Here is a 13,949-nt window from a genome sequence, read left to right as displayed (position 1 = left end):
ACACTTAGATCATAACCAAAATGGAGGAGGGGGTGTCTCAAAATTGGTAAAATCTGATAAAAATGCTATAGATCAATTTGAAAAAAATCTGTTGTTTTAAGGCATTTGGTTAGAATGGTGCAACATTTATTTTTTTTATTTTTTTAAAAATTCTATTGTAAAGATACTGTACAGAGAGGGGTTACAGTTACATGAGCAAGGTAATGCATACATTTCCTATCAAGCATTGTTGCCTCCTCCTTTGTTTGTCTCCTACCATACCTTCTTTCTCCACCTCCCCAACTCCTCCTTCTCCTGCCCCAAGTTGTAAAGTTCGTTTTCTACATAGTGTCTTGTATATCTCATTGTTACAATGGGTCAACCTGTATCCTTGTTTCAGCATTTTGTTATTTTCCTTCCCCTCCCCAAATTAGAAAAATGTATATACAAGATGCAGGGCCCCAGCATCAAATACAGTGACAACAGGGGGTTATACCATAGTAGGAAGAACATACAAATGAAAAAAAAAATCACATAGTACATTAAAAACAACAGCAACAAAGAAAAAAACATCTTGTGTCCACGGAATGGTGCAGTATTTAGAACTTAATTTATGTTCCTTCTTTTTTTAACTACCATGTGCTGCTCAAAAATAACTAATTGACAAACATTCTCTAGATCTTCTCTTTTCCTGGTTTATGTCTCTGTGCATTCGGATTACAGATCCCATTCACATCCCTTTTATATGTTAACACTGTAGGAGGACTGTGTACTGAAACTTGGCTTATTCTTTATTTAGTTTTCACCATGAGACTTTCTGCAGCAATGCTCTTAGGTCTTAAGATCAAGCTTTTAGTATATTTTTGTTCCTTTAATGGAAAGCATTTGTAACATATGCATTAAATTCAAACCTTCTTAAAGGAAAGCATTTGGATGGATGCTAATTTTGCTACATTTGAAGCATTACTATTATGTCATTAATAGGTATTAAATAAAAAGTATATGCTCTCTCAAAGTTTATTCTAACTATATTCATTAGTTATAATACCATTTAATAGTTTGAGTAGCATAAGAATTAAACTTAAGGGCTAGGAATGTGGCTTAATGGTAGGGTGTTTGCCTAGCATGCATGAAGCCCTGGGTTGGATTCCTCAGTACCACATAACCAAAGAAAGCCGGAAGTGGTGCTGTGGCTCAAGTGGTAGAGAGCTAGCCTTGAGCAAAAAGAAGCTCAAGGACAGTGCTCAGGCCCTGAGTTCAAGCCCCAGGACAGGCAAAAAAAAAATGAACTTAAACTACTTCTTTCATTTTCAATAATACTATTAATAAGTTAATAAAATTAACTATTAATAAGTTAATAAAATGTGCCAATACTGGAGCTTGAATTAAGAGCTTTGTGCTCTCGCTTGGCCTTTTTTGCTCAAGGTTGGTGCCTTACTACTTGAGCCATACCTCCCCTTCTGTCTTTTTTTTTTGCTGGTTAATTGGAGCTAAGAATCTCACTTTTTTGGCCTGGACTTTTTTTTGGCCTGGTCTGGCTTTGAACTGTGATCCTCAGCTCTCAGCCATCGGGAGCAGCTAGAGTCTTTAGAAACATAGTTTCACATCTCTTTCTCTCTCTCTCCCATACATTTGTTTTCCTCTACCTTTTTATTTCTATTTTTTTCTCTATTTTCCCCTCTTAGGTTCACATTTTGTTTGTGCTGCCTTGGGTTGGAGCAGGTTGCTGTGTGGTTTGGGGTGGAATTTAACCTTGGCTTATGTCTCTCCCCACACAGTCCCTTCAGTCCGAATATGTTCATTACTAAGGCCTTGCCACTGCGGTGAAAGCGGCTGTACTTAGACATCTGGATGGGCAGTGTGGACAAAAAGTACCTACTTACTGCATGGATTCCTGCTCTTTACCTTACATTAGAGAAAGCACTAAGATAATACCTTCGAGAGACTTGAAGCCAGAAATCTGGCTAAATGACTACTATAAATGCACTGAAACTGTTTATGGAGATTTCAACCCTTTTCTTTTTTTTTTAAAAAAAGACAGTTTTAATGTTGAATTTGGTATTTCGAAAGGTTATTTCTAATGTATTTCAGTAATACATTTGTTATATGTACAGTGTTATATTATGTATGTATTGTGAACTTTGAAAGTCTATTTTGATAAATTTATAAATATCTAAAAATGATGTATAAAAAACCTAGACTATATTTTGATTTAGATTTTCCTGCTGTTTGCTACCAAAAATTTGTATTTTAAGACTTCGTTTTAGTATGGTTTTGTCTACAGTGAATTCCTCCTCATTAAGATAAAATAAGTGAGAAAGTTTAATTTAAAGAAGTCAAGTTTCTCTATACCAAGAGTAGAATCTTTTTGATAGGGCTTATTTAAGACAAAACTGTTTTCTTTTGGTTTCATTCTGGAGCCATTTAAATCAGCCCTGTGTCTAGCAGGCAGTCCAGTTCAAAATCAGCTTCACTGGATGTTTCTCCTGAAAGCAGGATTCTTCTCTATGAAAGGACTCAACATTCCAGTGCTTTTATTTCTTCGCACCTTTCCCAAGAGTGCTTTTTTTTTTTTTTTAATGCCTTAAACCATTTACTTATTATCTTACTCTGTACATATGCAGAGGAGGGGTATATATGTTGAAATCCATGTCTGAAATTTCCAAGAGCTTTGTCCCTAAGTGTACAATGATTATTCTAATGTCTTCTCCCTCCTCCTCACCTCCCCCTGCCCCCAACAAAAAAGCACTTCAGAAGTGATTCAGTCAATTAGACTCTTCTTGCTTTGGGTACAAGATGGGTTCATAATGTCCTATGGTCTGACACCACTTTTAAATGGATGAAGAAGAAAACTGGAAAAGATGCTGCTAAGTAATTCTCCATAGTAAAGGAGATATTTTTTGAACAGAGTACAGCCCCCTTGGTGTGTGTGAACCTAGTGAAACAGAAGGGTCCCAAAGGCCTTACTGCCCTGTGTGTACGTATGATTTTTATATTCATGCTTCAGAGCCTGTAAGCAGTTTCATTTGCCTGGGAGAGGGAGGGCCTTGGGTTCTCATTCTCTGCCAGACTTTTTTTTTTTAATGGGCAACACTGACATGACAAGTGAAATGGATTCATCTGAAGTTTTTTGTTGTATCTATTAGGAATACGTTATCGTATTAATTAGGAAGGGGTGACTTGAGATCCTGTTATGTATGTGCTTCAGCAAGTCATTTTCTCCATGTTTTGATTTTTTTTTACATCTTTCAAAAAGGCATCTGATGAATGTTTGACTCAGGTTTGTTATTCTATTTTTCAGTCACTGCAGTACCAAATAATTGCACTCCGTGGACAGAAAAAAAATGGATTTATATGTTTTGGGAATCAAAAGTTAAAATAAGAGGAGTTAAATTGTATATCTTTTTCGAAAGCTGGAAAGATACTGTATTTTATTATGAGTTAATGTAAAAAATGATTAGCTGTATAGGAAGATGATAGTATTTTTTTAAATTATGATTGAAAAGTAATTCAGATGACATTTAAAAAGTAGGGGAAAGGGAACTGTACTGATGTTTTCACTTCTGTGAACACTAATTTGTGTGCAGCTATTGAAATGATTGTGAGGTTGACTACTGTAAATTTTCCATAATTATGTGTGTGAGTTTAAGTCATATGTATCTACATGTGTATGTCTTAAAAATTACTTATACACATGTGCATACATAGACACATCAAGAAAGGGAGGTCTACACCATAAAAAATATATAGCAAAGTAATTCTACTCCATTGATAAAGTTGTTTGACATGTATTTTGTTATGAATAGTTTATCTTCCAAAAGATATTTTGTTCTATTTTAAAGTGTAGGTAATACACTGCTAATAAATAATAAAAGTTTTATGCAATTTATTCCTGGGCTTTTGTAATTTGGATTTTGAATAACCAATGTACTGAAGTTTCTTTTGTTTGTTTGTTTATGTGCTGGTACTGGGGCTTGAACTCAGTGTCTGGGAGCTGTTCCTTAGCTTTTCGCTCAAGGTCGGTACTCTTCCACTTGAACCACAGCTTCCTCCCAGATTTTTGGTGGTCAATTGGAGATAAGAGTCTCACAAACTTCCCTGCTTGGGCTGGCTTTGGACTGCCATCCTCAGACCTCAGCCTCCTGAGTAGCTAGGATTACAGACATGAGCCACTGGTGTCGGGCTATAATTTTATTTTTTGACTCAGTATGGTTGGTTCCCTTTGGAGTTTCTCAGGATCTTTATTATGGATTGGTAGTTTGTCTTTTCTTGGCCCGCCAGATTGTGTCATTGACATAAACATGTACAGTGAACTAAGAGGGACAGTCTACTTTGAATTCCACACAAGTCACATAATGTTCCTCTTCACTCCTTCCTTCCTTCCTTCCTTCTTTCTTTCCTTCCTTTTTTCTTATTTTCCTTTAGAATAAAATTAATAAAATACTGTTGAGAAGCTGGGCAGCAGTGGCTCACACTATCTCCAAATAACCACCAGAAAACTGGAAGTGGCATTGTGGCTCAAAGTGGTATAGCGCTAGCCTTGAGCTGAAGGGCTCAGGGACAGGGCCCAGGCCCAGAGTTCAAGCCCCACGATCGATCCCCCTGCCCCCCCAAAAAAAATACTGCTGAGGACCAGTGTTGTGAGTCGTTTGTCAGTACTGATGATTATTGACTGATATATCTACTGATTATCAGAAGGAAGATTGGGCACCTTTCTAAAAGAGAACTTAGAGAATCAAATCAGATGGAACAAACTAACCCTCTGTTGGACTGATGCCCAGAGCATCAGCTTGGAAAGATGTTTATTGGAGACCTTTCTCATATGAACTTGGGGCTCTCTGGGTTTCCCAGAGGGGGAGCAGGAAGATGGCTTCATTTCTTGCGCTGGAAATCTGCAGTTAGCTCTCCTCACAACACTGCAGGAAATAAACATGGGTACTAAGGGTCTCATGGGACCACATCCTAGGTAAAAAGATGTCTTAGGAATCATGAACCTACTGAAGAAATACCTCTTCTCCTATAGATGAAATTATTGTGGGAGGGGGAAATAGCTGCAGGTTAAGAAACAAATAGGCTGCCGGGCACCGGTGGCTCACCTCTATAACCCTAGCTACTCACGAGGCTGAGATCTAAGGATCGCGGTTCAAAGCCAGCTCGGGGAAGAAAGTCCGTGAGACTCTTATCTCCAATAAACCACTGGAAAAGCACTGTGGCTCCAGTGGTAGAGCGCTCACCTTGAGCCGAAGAGCGCAGGGACAGTGCCCAGGCCCAGAGTTCAAGCCCCATGACCCACAAAAAAACACAAAACAAAACAAAACAAAAAAACCAACCAACCAACCAAACAAAAAGCAAAAGAAACAAGCTGAGCGCTGGTAACTCACGTCAGCAACAATGCTAGCTACTCAGGAGGCTGAGATCTGAGGATCATCGCTTGAAGCCATGCCAGGCAGACAAATCCGAGAAAGACTTTTATCTCCAATTAACCAGCATAAAGCAGGAAGCAGAGTTGTGGTTCAAGTGGTAGAGTGCACAAAAAGCTAAGCAGGTGTACAAGGCCCTGTGTTATGGCTGAGGGAGATTTAGAACTGTGTGGATGGATAAGGAGAGGCAGTGACTGAGTGGAGTGGCACCCCGTTCTTTCTGGGACCCTGGGGAAAGCAGAGATGGGCTATCCAGCCTGCACCTCCTCTTCCAGAAGACCTTGGGAAAGCAGAGACGCTCCAGTGGAACTTCTACTTCCTCCTCTGCAAAGTCCAGATAATGGCTTCAAGAAAGCAAAGACCTCGGTGATGCTGGAGCAGATGTATGGTCCCCTTGGGGTGAATGACAACCACTCAACCAGATGTTAGGGCAGCGAGACTCTCCAAGAAGTATAAAAGAGGAACTCCAGAGCCTACAGCGGGGCTAACTGATTTCCAGGCCCGACGTCTCACTCCCTTGCCTTAGAGAAGTCTGAACTCTCCCTCTCTTCCCTCCTCCTCCTCCATGTCCCAACTCCCCCTCCACTTCTTTTCTCCCCGTCCTCCTCCTCCTCCTCCTCCCATCTTCTCCCCTCTTCCTTGTCCTGGAAGCAGGTAGAAAAGACATCACAGTATGGCAACCTTCCCAGTCCAGAGCTTATACCAACCCTCCAATAGCTAAGAGACTTTTCCTCAGTTTCTCCGGTCATTTGATTCTTACTTCCAAATAAACTTTGTCTCTGTGTGCACTTTTCCTGCCTAGTAATTGTCCATCTGGTGAACAGTTATGCCTCTTTAGAGGTGTCTGTTAATGTGTCTTTTTGTAATAAAACTCTCAACTTTTCATTCTCTCTTCCTGTGTCCTTGTCATCAGTTTTTGGTTGCATTTGGAGCAATGAACTTGACTCATACAGTCACAAAACTCTGGTGCTGGCAATTAAAAAAATAATTGATTAAAAATTTCCACTTTCAACAATCTTCTTACCTATTGATCATTGAGTTTGCATGATTTTCTTACTCTTAAAGGCAAAAAGATGTATAAATCTCAAAACACATGTGGCAAGACTACTCAGTTATTTCTATGTTTCTGTCATCTAGGACTCAAATATTGCAGGAATATGAATTTACCAACTGTAAGCGACACACATGCATGTTTGGATCTGTTCTCACTTGCTTTCTTGAGTAATAGGTGAGCTGTTCCCTCCTCTCCCCCCCAAGCCACTTGCTGGTGTATAAGTAGAACAGCATGACGTTTCATGCCTTCTTTGTGGTCTGTGCTCTTGAGGCAGAGTTAATGCTGCTGCGAGAGGTGGTGAATTCTCCTGTGAACACTCCACAAAGGAAGACTCTAGTCATTGTCCTTTCTGAGATGAATTCTGGATCACAACAGGAGACACATGAAAAGCATGACATCCAAAGTCCTTTATTTACACAGAGGTTGCATAGGGGTGGCAATCATGACCTATAAAGGAGAGTAGAAAATAGTTGTATCAGGTTATTTTGAGCTGAATTGAAATGTTAATATATTCCCACCCCGTTCTCTTCTATGGATTGAATTATGATAATCATATCAAGAAGGAGAGAAAAAAATAGCTTTTCTAGAGAGTGTTCAACTATTTTATTTTGTAAGTGCTAGGTAAAAATGCATTTAAAATATATTAGATAGGGGTGACTTGTTTTAAGTAGACAAACAAATTGGCTGATCCACTCACTCCTGTGCATTGTTTTCACCTGCTGACCTCCAACATGGAGAGGAGTTTCTTCTTTGCTGTTTCGTCTTTGGATTGAATCAAGTTGGCCCAAACAGTTTTGAGAAATTGTACTGCAAGTGAAAAATGGGGTAGAGTGGGAACTGGAGAAACGACTAAAAAGCAAAGCAAAACAACATACTAGAAATGACCACAGTTGCAAATACTTACACTAAATACATTATAAAAATAAAGTAAAAATAAAATGATCTAAAGTATAACTCTCTTCTAAAAGGACCTGAGGTAACTTGCAGACAGCAGGCTACCACAGAGGATCAAGTTAGGGGTTTTGAACACAATTAGTATTAATTGTGTGTGTGTGTGCCTGTCCTGGGGCTTGAACTCAGGCCCTGGGCAAAGTCCCTGAGCTTTTCTGCTTAAGGCTAGTGCTCTATCACTTGAGCTACATCTCCACTTCTGGCTTTTTTTTAGTTCGTTGGAGGTGGGTATCACAGATTTTCCTTCGCAGGCTGCCTTCGAACCATGATCCTTAGATCTCAGCATCCTGAGTAGCTAGGATTACAGGTGTGAGCCATAAGCTCTCAGCTTTGGCCGCCAGTTTTTGAGGGCTTAAAGGTTAAGATCTGTAATCTTCTCAGATGTCATGGGGTATCTGTCCTCTCTTCTTCAGTTGGACAAATTTATACACATCTTTATCCAAATCTGGATTTCCTATTGGGATTTATTTTACTGTTTTTTTTGAAGGGGATTTTTCCAAAGTGGAATTTTTCAATCTTCCCCATAGATCCCCTCAATAATTATATCAGATATGTTAGAATACAATGCTCAAAAGACAAATTGAAGCCAGAGATTAGGAATGTATGATGACAATCTCCGTCTTTCTTATTCCTGACCTTTTCTAGAGCTAATGTAGCTTTACTACAGTTAATGTAACTAAAGCATTTCCCTTTGGGAAGTTAAATGAAATTTGAAAGAAACAGAGAAGAGGCTTGAGATTAGTTAAAAGATCTATTCGTCTTTGCCTTTATAAATAAGTAAATAAAGCAGTGGTACTCAGTAGAAACTGTTGAAAATGAACTATACAACTTATAGGTGGAGACAGGAGGTGGGAGACATTGTCCAAAAGGAAATGTACTCTTCACGTGATTTATGTAACTGTAACCCCTCTGCACATCACCTTTATAATAACAATACAAAGTTAAAAACAACCACAACAAAATAAGGAGCGATGGTCTTGAAGGCAGAATTTTTATTCTATATATTTTAAGAGATACCCAACAAGGCATATTCCAGAAGTTTCCATCAATTCTAGAAAGATGTAGACAGTTTCTTTCTAAAGCAGTTTGAGTGTTGTCCTTAGCGTGCATTTTGTGAGTGCCCAGCAGGGCTGGGTAGGCTTAGCTTGCCCTGAGCTGAGGCAGTGTATAATCTTCACTTCTCTTTCCTATGGCCCTGATCTATCTGTGGGCCAAAGACTTTTCTCACTACAGTTGCTACAAGCTAGAACATAGTAGCACTCATGATCTTCAGTGACCTTTAGTGACTTTCAATGACCAAGGCTACCTGACCAGGAAGGATATTGAATGGCAAAACTAAAGAAAACATTTGGCTTTGTGCCACTGGTGATAGGTAGAACACAGGACCACAGGGCCCCGGCCTGGGGAGTTCTGTCCTGACACTGCACCAGACACCCAATAAGGACCACTGCCTTGTCACCGCAAAGACTCGGGCTGCTCAGCACAACCCTGAGAAACTGACTAAGCTGACAAACAGTGATTGCAGAATCGCTTGATCTATTTGAAAGTCAAATCTGTTGGGAAAATTATCCTTAATTAAGGATTTCTGTTTAAGTGACAGGTAGTTCAGATTTGTTAATTCTAAGGTAAACCAAAAGAGGAAAAGTTCACTCTGTTGGTCTGGAGGAGAAATCAAAGTCAATGACTAAGTCAGGCTCTTAGAGACCCAGGAGAGCTCTTTATATTGGGGATCCCCCCACCCTTTCCCAGTTTCTCCAGCTCTGGAAATAAAAGACTTAGCCCAAAGCAGCGTGCAGCAGCTACAGTTTATTACATGAAAGACTGCACATTAAGTCAGCAAGGAGAAGAGATGCATGGGCTGGAATCTGTAGGAAACCAGGTAATATTTTCTAAGAGGACCACCTGCTGAATTCTCTAGTAACAAGCTGCATCAACACACTGGAAGTAGTGTGCAGCAGGAAAGTCATGAGAGACCCAGCCTCCACGGTTTTTATTGGAACTGGTTGTGTAGTCACACCTGGCTAGCATGACACAAAACGGCCGACACCGAGGAGTAGAGCAAGTGTCCACACTATGCCACAGAGTTTTGCATGGCCCAGTCAGTGGTCACTTCTCATTCAAAGGAAATTCCCATCCATGTAGGAATTGTCCACCAGTCAGATTCTCCAGCACCAGCTAATGGGCTGCTTTCACTCTGCCACACTGTAGAAGGGCAGCTGGCTGGGTCATAGCAAGTCGTTTTGTAGTGACTAAAGCTTACCTAAAGGTGTACTTTCCCAAGGAGCTGCTGTCAAAACTTCTGCTTTCTGACTTGGTTAGGAAGTGGGTAACTGAGGTCTGAGACCTAGGATCTTTTTGGAACTCCAGCTGGGTCAGAGTTGTTTTGTTTTCAAATGAAGGTATTTGGAGTGGTATAGCTTCCTCTTCTAAAGTGCTCTATTGGTCGTAATAAACATGCTACCATCGATGTCTTCAATTCTGCAACTGGTTTCAAGCAACAATAGAGTTGGCAAAAGTTCTCTCTCTCTCTCTCTCTCTCTTTGTCATACACACACACACACACACACACACACACACACACGTACGTGTGTGTGCATGTGTGCTGGTTTCAGGCGATAAACTCAGGACCTTGACCTCTTGCTTAGCTTTTTTGCTCATGGCCTCACCACACCTCCAGTCTGGAATCTTTGCTTTAAAAGCCATAATGAGCTATGTGCAGCCCAGTGGTAGGTTGTTTTATCTAGCATTTGTGTAAGTGTTCATCTCCTGTACCAGAGAGAAAGAGAGAGGAGGTAGAAAGAGAGTGCGAGAGAGACAGAGAGAGACTAGTTTAGAAATTTTGCTTACAGTAACTATGCCACCTACCTGATATTTACTAATTACAAGAAATGAAAATGTGGGGGCTGGGAAGGTGGCTCAGTGGTAGAGAACTTGCCTTGCATGCCTGAGGCCCTGGGTTCGATTCTTCAGCACCACATAAGCAAAAAGAAAAAAGCCGGAAGTGGCGCTGTGGCTCAAGTGGTAGAGTGCTAGCCTTGAGCTGAAGAGCTGAGGGACAGTGCCCAGGCCCAGAGTTCAGGCCCCATGACCTGAAAAGAAAAAGAATGAAAATGTGCATTAATATAGCTTTAAGATATTGTAATCTAAAAATAATTTTAAAAGTAATGAAAAATGAAGCTAACATGATTTAAAGAGTGGTAGCACAGGTGCTTTGAAAATATGTACATATGCCAGGTGCCAGTGGCTCACTCTGTAATCCTAGCTACCCAGGAGGCTGAGATCTGAGAATCATGGTTCAAAGCCAGGCTGGACAGGAGAGTCCATGGACTCTGATCTCTAATTAACCACCAAAAATCCAGAAGTGGAGCTGTGGCTCAAATAGTAAAGTACTAGTCTTGAGCAAAACCAAAGAAACCTAGGAACAGCAGCCAGGCCAAGTTCAAACCCCTGGACCCAGATACACACACACACACACACACACACTCACACTCACACACACACACACACACACACACACACACACACAGGGCCAGATGTTGGTTGCTGACACCAATGAGATCTGGTTCAGCAAAGTTTCTGTGGTGAGCAAACACTGTGGAATGATTTTGCAGAAGGACTTGGTGGAAAGCTAACTAGCTCTCTCCCAAACAGGACTTCACTGGCCTAAAAGGAACAGAAGCAGCAGGAAGGGAATGGAGGATGAGAACTCACATTTATCCACAGTTTGGAGATGTGAATGTAGGTGGATATCCATTCACTCACTCCACAGCAGTTACTGAAATACTACAGCAGAGCACCGGTGGAGTTAAAACCACCATGCAGGAGTCCATGAGAGTCTGAGAAACCCAAAAAAGCCTGGGAAAAACAAGAGTTGCTGTTTTTATAGGTTTAAAAAAACAGAATGAGAAGCATCTAGACATTTGTACTTACAGTGCTAGTAATTGAAAGATTTGTTAAGAGGGGGACCTCACGTTCTGGACTTTTTTAAAACCTTTCGTGGTACTGGGATTTGAGATCAGGGACTTACATTTATTAGGGTGGAGTTTTATCACTTGAACCATGCTCTTATGCCTTCCTTTTTTTGCCTTAGTAATTTTTTTCCAGATAGTGTCTTTAAAAAAAGTTCTTTCATTGTAAAGGTGATGTACAGAGGGGTTACAGCTATTTCCACTTTCCCTCCTCCACTCCAGCTCCCCTCAGCCCCAAGGTGTAAAGTTCATTTTCACCATAGTGTCTTGTGAGTATTGCTGTTGCATTGGTTCACCCTTTGTCCTTATGTTTTTATCCGGGGCTGGACTCAGACTGTGATCCTCCTAATTCTGCCTCCCACATAGCTGTGATTATAAGCATGAACTACCATGCCTGGTCTTCACCATGTGGTTTTATCACACATTCACACGCATGGAAGAACACGATCCTTTTGGAGGCAATGGATCTGAAAGAAAGGGGAAAATTTCTATATTAAAATCCCTTACTGGAAAAAAAAAAAAAAAAAAAAACGTTTGGATAGAGACCAAACCAAAGCAATTTTAGCTCAAATTGGTTTTCCTGGAAAAGCTGAAAATGTAGTTCAAGGAAAGAAATGCCTTGGCTACATTACAAATCAACACTATCAACACTTGAAAGCATGCTCAGTCTAAATATCCTGTACTCCAGAAGTTCTCAAGTAGCCAAATAGCTTCATGGTAGAAGAAAATTATCTGCTCCTTTAGCAACTGCAGATTCTGTAGATTCTGCAGACCCAGTAGGTCTGACTCAGCCCTGAGTGATTCTGGTCTAGGCGATTTGAAGATCACAGCTCAATTAACTCTAAAAAGGCAAATGTAGAGATTCTTAAGTGAAGAATCAGTGGAATGAGGAGTCATGCTTGAGAAAATGATCTCTGACCTAACCCAATTCAATGCAGCCATTATGTGTATGCTAAGGGATAACCTTGAACTAGCTTGCCTCCATCATGTGTGTGACTTGTTAAATCATTCATAGTCTTTGAGTCTTCATCTTTCCAATAAAATAAGATCAGATGACCAGTCAGGCTGTGACAGCAAAATGCCATGAACTGGGAACTGAGAGGTGGTGGAAATTCATTCTTTACAATTCTAGAAGCGAAGACCTCCAAAATGGAGGCTCAGGCAATTGCGTCTGGTCGGAGGCCACCTCCTGGTTCATAAAGGAGATCTTCACTTTGTGTCCTCACGTGGCAGAAAGATCAATCGATTCTCTTTGCTGTGGGCACTGATCTGCCCTTGAGGCCTCAGTCCCCATGATCCTGTCAGCTGGCATACACTCCATTGCTTAACACCATCACCTGTGTGATGGATTTCAGCACGTGAATTCTAGTTGGCTACAACAATCAGGGACAATGTTGATGCTTGGTTGCCTGAGTGTATGTGTGTGTGTGTGTGTGTGTGTGTGTGTGTGCCAGTCCTGCGGCTTCCACTGGGCACTGTCCCTTAGCTCTTTTGCTCAAAGCTAGTGCTCTACCACTTGAGCCACAGCTCCATTTGGGGCTTTATGCTGGAGATGAGTCACATGGACTTTTCTTCCCTGGGCTGGTTTTGAACTTAAAAACTCTTGAGAAACTAATAGAGTTCCTTAATTTTTTTTTCCATACAAATGCCCAAATACACATTTTTGCACAAACTTAGGAAGAGTTTACATGAACATCCTGTGGCATTGAGGGGCAGAGGTTGGGGGCAGGCTGGATTACTGGAATCTGTGTGTAATGACCTTAGTTTACATTGAGGGATCCTGTCACTATTGTCCACCACTCTCAGCCCCTTAATGGAGTGCAGGCCTCTTGGTCAAGCGCTTTGCATAAATTTAATTGCTATAAGAACCACTCAGAGGTAGGTGACCCTTCCTCCTCCCCCCCCTTAAAAATTACAAAATACAACTATCAAGGTAAAAGAGCTTCCTCAAGGTCCACGACTAGGAACAAACAGACCCTGGATTTGACCCTGACCTTTTTAACCTTGGGGGTTATAGTTTCTTAATTTTGGCCTTGTCAGCATTTGGGTTGGGACATTCTTTATTGTCCTGTACCTGTGGGATGTTAATCAGCACCCTTGTCCTCCATTGGCTAGATGCTAATAACACCCTGTTCCCCAAGATTTGAAAACCAAATCCTGTCTCCAGAAAGTGGTTCCATCTTCCAGGATCTGGGGACAAACAAAATCAGTCACATTTGAGAAACCTGGCTCTATGGTTCAGTCTCCTGCTGCTGTTTCTGTGGCAAAGATATTAAACCTCAATTATTAATATCTTGAAAGATATTAAACCTCTAAAATCTGATAGGGCAGGAGAAAAGGCGAGAACTTCACCACAAGGTTGTGTGTGCCTCAGTTGAAAGATTTCATGATGGCAGCTGGACGCTGGTGGCTCTCCCTTGAATCCTAGCTACTCAGGAAGCTGAGATCTGAGAACTGGAGTTTAAAGCCAGCCTGGATAGGAGGAAGGTCTATGAGACTCTTATCTTCAATTAGCCACCAAAAAGCCAGAAGTGGAGTTGTGGCTCAAGTAGTAGAGAACCTACAGTGAGTGTAAAA

At 41.0% G+C, this 13,949-nt stretch overlaps 1 protein-coding gene across 1 annotated transcript in view; it reads left to right on the top strand.

Moving 5' to 3' along the window:
• The window catches only part of Cdc14a (cell division cycle 14A), a 150,131-nt gene extending 146,263 nt beyond the window's left edge, over positions 1-3,868 (top strand). The window contains exon 16 of the mRNA XM_042681590.1: positions 1,758-3,868. Within this exon, the coding sequence (XP_042537524.1) occupies positions 1,758-1,787 (30 nt within the window). The 3' untranslated portion in view covers positions 1,788-3,868. The remainder of the gene's footprint in view (positions 1-1,757) is intronic.
• The last annotated feature ends 10,081 nt before the right edge of the window (positions 3,869-13,949 follow it).

Source organism: Dipodomys spectabilis, unplaced genomic scaffold (assembly GCF_019054845.1).
Source record: "Dipodomys spectabilis isolate Male_0828 unplaced genomic scaffold, ASM1905484v1 ptg000002l, whole genome shotgun sequence".
NCBI lineage: Eukaryota > Metazoa > Chordata > Mammalia > Rodentia > Heteromyidae > Dipodomys > Dipodomys spectabilis.
Note: the sequence above shows the minus strand (reverse complement) of the source record. Positions and strands in the feature narration are given on the sequence as shown.